We start from the raw sequence: 9068 nt of genomic DNA, 5'->3' as shown, positions 1-9068 counted from the left end.
CCCTGCATCGGCAGGCGGACTCTCAACCACTGCGCCACCAGGGAAGCCCTACCATACTGTTTTGATTACTGTAGCTTTGTAGTATATTCTGAAGTCAGAGAGCCTGATTCCTCCAGCTCCTTTTTTCTTTCTCAAGATTTCTTTGGCTATTCACGGTCTTTTGTGTTTCCATGCAAATTGTGAAATTTTTTGTTCTAGTTCTGTGAAAACTGACATTGGTAGTTTGATAGGGATTGCATTGAATCTGTAGATTGCTTTGTGTAGTATAGTCATTTTCACAATGTTGATTCTTCCAGTCCAAGAACATGGTATATCTCTCCATCTTTTTGTATTGTCTTTAATTTCTTTCATCAGTGTCTTATAGTTTTCTGCATACAGGTCCTTTGTCTCCTTAGGTAGGTCTATTCCTAGGTATTTTATTATTTTTTTTGCAGTGGTAAATGGGAGTGTTTCCTTAATTTCTCTTTCAGATTGTTCATCTTTAGTGTATAGGAATGCAAGAGATTTCTGTGCATTAGTTTTGTATCTTGCTACTTTACCAAATTCATTGATTAGCTCTCATAGTTTTCTGGTAGCATCTTTAGGATTCTCTATGTATAGTATCATGTCATCTGCAAACAGTGACATCTTTACTTCTTCTTTTCAGATTTGGATTCCTTTTATTTCCTTTTCTTCTATGATTGCCATGGCTAAAACTTCCAAAACTATTTTGAATAATAGTGGTGAGAGTGGGCAACCTTGTCTTGTTCCTGATCTTAGTGGAAATGGTTTCAGTTTTTCACAATTGAGAACGATGTTGGCTGTGGGTTTGTCATATATGGCCTTGCATATATTGAAGAATCCTTGCATTCCTGGGGTAAACTCCACTTGATCATGGTGTATGATCCTTTTAATGTGCTGTTGGATTCTGTTTGCTAGTATTTTGTTGAGGATTTTTGCATCTATGTTCATTGGTGATATTAGTCTGTAGTTTTCTTTTTTTGTGACATCTTTGTCTGGTTTTGGTGTCAGGGTGTTGGTGGCCTTGTAGAATGAGTTTGGGAGTCTTCCTCCCTCTGCTATATTTTGGAAGAGTTTGAGAAGGATAGGTGTTAGGTCTTCTCTAAATGTTTGACAGAATTTGCCTGTGTAGCTATCAGATCCTGGGCTTTTGTTTCGTTGGAAGATTTTTAATCACAATTTCAATCTCAGTGCTTGTGAATGGTCTATTTATATTTTCTCTTTCTTCCTGGTTCAGTCTTGGAAGGTTGTACTTAAGAATCTGTCCATTTCTTTCAGGTTGTCCATTTTATTGACATATAGTTGCTTGTAGTAATCTCATGATCTTTTGTATTTCTGTAGTGTCAGTTGTTACTTCTCCTTTTTTGTTTTTAATTCTGTTGAATTGAGTCTTCTCTCTTTTTTTCTTGATGAGTCTGGCTAATGGTTTATCAATTTTGTTTATGTTCTCAAAGAACAAGCTTTTGGTTTTATGGATGTTTGCTATTGTTTTCTTCATTTCTTTTTCATTTATTTCTGATCTGATCTTTATTATTTCTTCCCTTCTGCTAACTTTGGGGTTTTTTTTTTTGTTCTTCTTTCTCTAATTGCTTTAGGGGTAAGGTTAGGTTTTTTATTTGAGATTTTTCTTGTTTCTTGAGGTAAGATTGTATTGCTATAAACTTCCCTTTTAGAACTGCTTTTGCTGCATCACATAGGTTTGGGGTAGTTGTGTTTTCACTGTCATTTGTTTCTAGGTATTTTTTGATTTCCTCTTTTATTTTTTCAGTGATCTCTTAGTTATTTAGTCACATATTGTTTATCCTCCATGTGTTTGTATTTTTTACAGTTTTTTTCCTGTAATTGATATCTGGTCTCATAGTGTTGTAGTCAGAAAAGACACTTGATACATTTTCAGTTTTCTTAAATTTACCAAGGCTTGATTTGTGACCCAAGATATGATCTATCCTAGAAAATGTTCCATGAGCACTTGAGAAGAAAGTGTATTCTGATGTTTTTGGATAGAATGTCCTATAAATATCAATTAAGTCCGTCTGGTCTAATGTATCATTTAAAGCTTGTGTTTTCTTATTTATTTTCATTTTGGATGATCTGTCCATATTGGATGATCTGTCCATTGGTGAAAGTGGGGTATTAAAGTCCCCTGTGTTTATTGTGTTACTGTTGATTTCCCCTTTTATGGCTGTTAGCATTTGCCTTATGTATTTAGGGGCTCCTATGTTGGGTGCATAAATATTTACAATTGTTATTATCTTCTTAGATTGATCCCTTGATCATGATGTAGTGTCCCTCTTTGTCTCTTGTAATAGTCTTTATTTTAAAGTTTATTTTGTCTGATATGAGTATTGCTACTCCAGCTTTCTTTTGATTTCCATTTGCATGGAATATCTTTTTCCATCCCCTCACTTTCAGTCTGTATGTGTCCCTAGGTCTGAAGTGAGTCTCTTGTAGACAGCATATATATGGGTCTTGTTTTTGTATCCATTCAGCCAGTCTGTGTCTTTTGTTTGGAGCATTTAATCCATTCACATTTAAGCTGTTTATTTATATGTATGTTCCTATTACCATTTTCTTAATTGCTTTGTGTTTGTTTTTGTGGGTCATTTCCTTCTCTTGTGTTTCCTGCCTAGAAAAGTTCCTTTAGCATGTGTTGTAAAGCTGTTTTTTGGTGCTGAATCCTCTTAACTTTTGCTTGTCTGTACAGATTTTAATTTCTCCATTGAATCTGAATGAGATCCTTGCTGGGTAGAGTTATATTGGTTGTAGGTTTTTCTCTTTCATCACTTTAAATATGTCCTGCCACTCCCTTCTGGCTTGCAGAGTTTCTGCTGAAAGATCATCTGGTAACCTTATATGGATTCCCTTGCATGTTATTTGTTGCTTTTCCCTTGCTGCTTTTAATATTTTTTCTTTGTATTTAATTTTTGATAGTTTGATTAATATGTGTCTTGGCATGTTTCTCGTTGGGTTTATCCTGTATGGGACTTTCTGCGCTCCCTGGAGTTGATTAACTATTTCATTTCCCATGTTAGGGAAGTTTTCAACTATAATCTCTTCAAATATTTTCTCAGGTCCTTTCTCTCTCTCTTCTCCTTCTGGGACCCCTATAATTCAAAGGTTGATGTGTCTCTGAGACTGTCCTTAATTCTTTTCATTCTTTTTTCTTTCTTCTGCTCTGTGGCAGTTATTTCCACTATTCTATCTTCCAGGTCACTTACCCGTTCTTCTGTGTGAGTCATTCTGCTATTGATTCCTTCCAGAGTATTTTTAATTTCATTTATTGTGTTGTTAATTATTGTTTGTTTGCTCTTTATTTCTTCTAAGTCCTTGTTAAACGTTTCTTGTATTTTTTCCATTCTATTTCCAAGATTTGGATCATCTTTCCTATCATTAGTCTGAATTCTTTTTCAGGTAGACTGTCTATTTCCTCTTCACTTTTTTCATCTGAAGGGTTTTTACCTTGCTCCTTCATCTGCTGCATATATCTCTGTCTTCTCATTTTGTTTACTGTGTTTGGGATCTCCTTTTCACAGGCTGCAGGTTTGTAGTTCCTGTTATTTTTGGTGTCTGCCCCCTATGGATGAGGTTGGTTCAGTGTCTTGTGTAGGCTTCCTGGTGGGGAGGGACTCGTGCCTGTGTTCTGGGGGTTGGAGCTGGATTTTGTCCTTCTGGTGGGCAGGGCCATGTCCGTTGGTGTGTTTTAGGGTGTCTGTGGACTTAGTATGACTTTAGGCAGCCTCTCTGCTAATGGGTGGGGTTGTGTTCCTCTCTTACTAGTTGTTTGGCATAGGGCATCCATCACTGGAGCTTGCTGGCCGTTGGGTGGAGCTGGGTCTCAGTGCTGAGATGGAGATCTCTTGGAGAGCTCTCACTGATTAATATCATGTGGGGCTGGGAGGTCTCTTGTGGTCCAATATCCTGGCCTCGGTTCTCCCACCTCAGAGGCTCAGGCCTGACAGTAGGCTGGAGCACCAAGACCATGCCAGCTGCATGGCTCAGAAGGAAAAGAAGAACAAAAAAAACCAAATAGATAGAACCTCAAAATAAATGGTAAAAGCAAAACTAAACAGATGAAGTCACAAAAAGAAACATACACACACACAGTCATCATAAAAAGAAAGAAACAAACAAAACACAACAACAACAAAGAAAACAGACAGAACCCTAGGACAAATGGTAAAGCAAACCTAAATAGACAGAATCACACAAAGACACATACACACACACAGTGATAAAAACAAACAAAATACGAACAGACAGGACCGTAGGACAAATGGTAAAAGCAAACCTAAACAGACAAAATCACACAAAGAAACATAGACAAACACTCACAAAAAGAAAAAAAAAAAGGAAGAGAGCAACCAAACCAATAAACAAATCCACCAATGATAACAAGCACTAAAAACTAAACTAAGATAAATATAAGACCAAAAACAAATCAGATGCAAAAAGCAAACCCCAAGTCTGCAGTTGCTCCCAAAGTCCACCACCTCAATTTTTGGAACATTTGTTGTCTATTCAGGTATTCCTCAGATACAGAGTTTATCAAGTTGATTGCAGGGACAAACACTCACAAAAAGAAAAAAAAAAAGGAAGAGAGCAACCAAACCAATAAACAAATCCACCAATGATAACAAGCACTAAAAACTAAACTAAGATAAATATAAGACCAAAAACAAATCAGATGCAAAAAGCAAACCCCAAGTCTGCAGTTGCTCCCAAAGTCCACCACCTCAATTTTTGGAACATTTGTTGTCTATTCAGGTATTCCTCAGATACAGAGTTTATCAAGTTGATTGCAGGGATTTAATCTGCTGCTCCTGAGGCTGCACAGAGAAATTTCCCTTTCTCTTCTTTGTTCGCACAGCTCCTGGGGTTCAGCTTTGGTTTTGATTCCAACTCTGCATGTAGGCCACCCTCAAGCCTATGTTCCCTGCCCAGACAGGAGGGGGTTAAAGCAGCAGCCGAATAGGTGGTCTTGCTCATTCAGGCCAGGGAAAGGGAGGGGTACAGTAGTCATAATTGGAATGTGGGGTGAGCCTGAGGTGACAGAGGCCAGGCTGATTTTGCACCAGCCTGAGGCGCGCCATGTGTTCTCCCAGGAAAGTTGCCCCTGGATCACGGGACGCTGGCAGTGGTGGGCTGCACAGGCTCCCAGGGTGGTGTGGGTAGTGACCTGTGCTTGCACACAGGATTCTTGGTGGCAGCGGCTGCAGCGTTAGCAGTCTGTGCCCGTCTGTGGGGTCCAAGATGATAGCCACAGCTCATGCCCATCTCTGGAGCTCACTTAGGCGGTGCTCTGCCTTCTGTGAGCACACAGAACAGAAATTCCCTCTCCTTGTGCACCCTGAAACAACCGTCTCTTGCCTCTCCAGCAGGTCCACAGTTTTTCCCAGGCTCCCTCCTGGCTAGCTGTGGCACGCTAGCCCCCTTTAGGCTGTCTTCACGCAGCCAACCCCAGTCCTCTCCCTGGGGTCTGACCTCCAAAGCCTGAGCCTCAGCTCCCAGCCCCTACCCACGCTAGCGGGTGAGCAGACAAGTGTCACAGGCTGGTGAGTGCTGGTCGGCACCGATCCTCTCTACCCTACCATTTTAAACTGTTAACACCCAGTTTGTTCTAATTGTAAAATCCATAGAACTGTGTTAAAGGTGAAATGAGATGATGCAAAGTGTTTGGCACTACACTTGGCACAAAATAGCTTCTCCATAAATGGGAGTTGTTTTACTGCTATAAAGCACTTAGTAAGTTTCCTCAGCTTTTAAGGCAGTGCAGTTATCAGCGGGTGCCTACTGGATGCTTGGGCATTCATTGGCTTTCCTGAAGACTGCTACTTGATCAAACATAATCCTTTAGGAAATATAACAATGTAATGAATAGACAGATAAAATTATAAACAGATGGACTTGAAATAACTTCATGCTCTTTATATATTTATATATTTGTAGGTGACTTGTATTTTAACATTTGAAATACCATGTTAAACTAGGCATTTGCAACTATTGAGAATTAAATCACTAGCTCTGCTCTAATTGCAGTTATTGAATTTTGACTTCATCGTGAATATGGCTCAGTTGGCTTAATTCCAGCTGTTCACTGGTAATTTCTTGGCATGAAGATGTTGCAGGCCAGTAGCACATTTAGGAGTCCCTGTACACTTTCAGATTCTAATATACTCTCCAATTTAATCTGCCTATAACACAAATGTTATCTTTTACCAGTACATTATCAATGGTCAACACTGTGTATGAAAAATTATTCAAGTTCATTATGTGTGGAAATTACTCAAGCTCATGTATTAGCTTATAAACATCATAATACGTTTTATTGCTTATGTGAACTCTGTGTGAATTCAGTGACCTCCTAAACAGGAGATGCTGCTGAACCTCCTTCCATTGTTACCATAGCTACTGTGGTTGCTGAGGGAAACCCTGGACAAAGATGCAGTCTCCACACTGGAATATGATCTAAAGCAGCGTTTCTCAAACCTGGCTATGCATTACCATCAACATGAAGATTTAACTGAAAAATGAATTTTTAAAATGCCCCTCTCCATCCCAGACTCATTAAACCAGAGATGGAGAAGGGGGAGCAGGTAACAGTGTTATTTAAAAGCATTCCAGGTGATTCTAATGGGAAACGGAAGTTGAGAACCACAATCTAGAACCAGAGATTAAGAGACGACTTAAGAGAAGTTATAGAGATTCGCACAAATTAAGGCTTCCTCTGTGATCCGATCAGAAAAAATTGAAATTAAGGAAATATTTTTAAAGAAGAATTCTTCAAAGAAATTCAAGAATATTTGAGGATGAGAACACATAATTCTGAAATACCTACTGTGAAGATATCTAGAAAGTAACTGTGGTGGATGGAGAGTTTCTTATTCTTCTTTTTCATAAACTTTAGGAGAAATTTAGAGCCATCTAAGTGGAAAGCAGTCCTAGGTCTGCATATGACTTCGAATCTGACTTCTCCTCAAATAGAAACTCGGTTGATAGACCAAATTGTCATAAACCCACACTACAATAAACGGAGAAAGGACAGTGACATCGCCATGATGCATCTTGAATCGAAAGTGAATTACACAGGTAAGAGAAATCAGTTTTAGTCATCTGCCCAAATTAATTCAAAATTAGATTTGAAATATCAGGACCAGTGCATTAATAGTCCATAAAAGTTGGATAATTTGTTATAGAAATCACTATAATTTAAATGGAATTGGGGAATGTAGAGAAACACATTAAATTACCTTCATCACAGTGCTTAAATCCAACTTTCTAGAAAATTGAACAGTAAAATACAACTCTCAGAGCCCTCTATATCAGTAAACTCCAAGGAGCAGCCCAGAGATAATAGGTGATGCTCTATTGCGTGCCGTCTGTGTTTCTCATGGGAAAGAAAGATAGGTCCATCTGCCACAAAGGTCCGAGTAGGACAAAGTGAGAGACAAGCATATGTTCAAAGAGCAAGTGAGTAAGAATGGTCATTCATAAAGGAGATTCAATAATATTAATAAAATGGCAGATGGAGGACTTCCTCCAAATACCTAGATAAGGTGCAAGAAATCACCTGAGGGAGTGAACTTATTCTGAAGGGCTCTGCTCAGCTGCAACCTTTACTCTGAAGACTTTCCCAGTGCCCAGTCAGGAGAGAGTGCATCCCTGTGACCCTCTGGAACTCTGTCTCCGCATGCATGAGAGCACTTAACAAAGGCAGATGATTGCTGCAGTTCGTTGTATTAGCCCTATCCTTTTATTCACTTTTGTGTCTGCCTTGGGTTTTACAAGTCATGGATGTTGAATAAATGTTAGGAGGCTTGCAAACTGTTGGAGAAAGGCTGAAAAAGTCAGCCACCAATGCTAATGCCTCCATAAGTACCCTATAAAACAATCGCCTAAAAGCTTTTTGAATGTGGAGATAATTGGGGAAAATTTTTTAAAAACCTCAGAACATTTGCCCAAGTTTCTCTTAACTGACCCTGAAAAAAACAGCCTTACCAAGATTTTCATAGAACTGGAACCACATTCTATTAAGTACTGTGATTATTTAAAAATCAACTGTAAATGACTAATTCCAGAACTAGGATGTTGTGTACATAATAACAGAGTCATAGAGACAATGGAGAGGATCCCAAAAGGCCACCAGTGGTACCTAATCCACTGTCAAAGAAGTGCTTCTCTGAAATGCTTCTTTCCCCTAAGATTGATGTCTAAAAAATGTCCAGGCAGGATAAAATGAAAATACAAGGTTTTTTTCAGATGAAATGTTGAAAATGATTGATTTTTAAAACTTTTGGAAATGAATGTGTGTCTGTTCTTGTTTTCTTTCATGTTTACAGATTATATACAACCTATTTGTTTACCCGAACAAAATCAAGTTTTTCCTCCTGGAAGAATTTGTTCTATTGCTGGCTGGGGAACACTTGTATATCAAGGTAAATTATCAGACTCAATAGAAAACGCCTATTAGTAAAAAGCATGTTATTGCTCTATCCTGTGAATATTTTCAACATTTTAAAAAACTCTTATAACAATTTTCTGAAATATCTCTTAAAAGCACTGTCTGGCTTATATTCATATGTTGCATATTTGTATAGTTAAATTTTTTTCCAAATTGCATGGAGCATATTATAAAACTATAATTCTTATTAGAGGGAAATTCAAGCATTCCCTAAACTCAATATCTAATTTTAGTATTATAAACTCTCTGATGAAAATATATACCTATTGAAATGAATATTACCAAAGGCTACAAAAATGTATTTTTATAAAGCATATGGATAAAGTCTCATCAAAAGCCAGATTATTAACTGTTACATTTTCCAAATCAATAAAACTATTTGTATTTATCATATAAATGTTTCACACTCACATTCCCTAAGATGAGAAGGGAATCAGTTTCAACATGCTAATTCTGCCTACTGACAAGAAGACTCAGATATGGCATGAATCTTACATTGAAGACTATAAATTAATAAACCATTGACTCACCAGCATTATTTAATAGCATGTTTTCCAAACAAAGAATATCGAATTATGTTGTACACCTGAAAATAACATAATGTTGTATG

At 37.9% G+C, this 9068-nt stretch overlaps 1 protein-coding gene across 1 annotated transcript in view; it reads left to right on the top strand.

Moving 5' to 3' along the window:
* TMPRSS15 (transmembrane serine protease 15) overlaps positions 1 to 9068 on the top strand; it is a 148067-nt gene that overhangs the window by 131676 nt on the left and 7323 nt on the right. The window contains exons 22-23 of the mRNA XM_024120341.2: positions 6905 to 7086; positions 8337 to 8432. Coding sequence (XP_023976109.1) covers positions 6905 to 7086; positions 8337 to 8432 — 278 coding nt within the window. The remainder of the gene's footprint in view (positions 1 to 6904; positions 7087 to 8336; positions 8433 to 9068) is intronic.

Source organism: Physeter macrocephalus, chromosome 1 (assembly GCF_002837175.3).
Source record: "Physeter macrocephalus isolate SW-GA chromosome 1, ASM283717v5, whole genome shotgun sequence".
Lineage (NCBI taxonomy): Eukaryota > Metazoa > Chordata > Mammalia > Artiodactyla > Physeteridae > Physeter > Physeter macrocephalus.
This window is presented reverse-complemented; position numbering and strand designations above follow the sequence as displayed.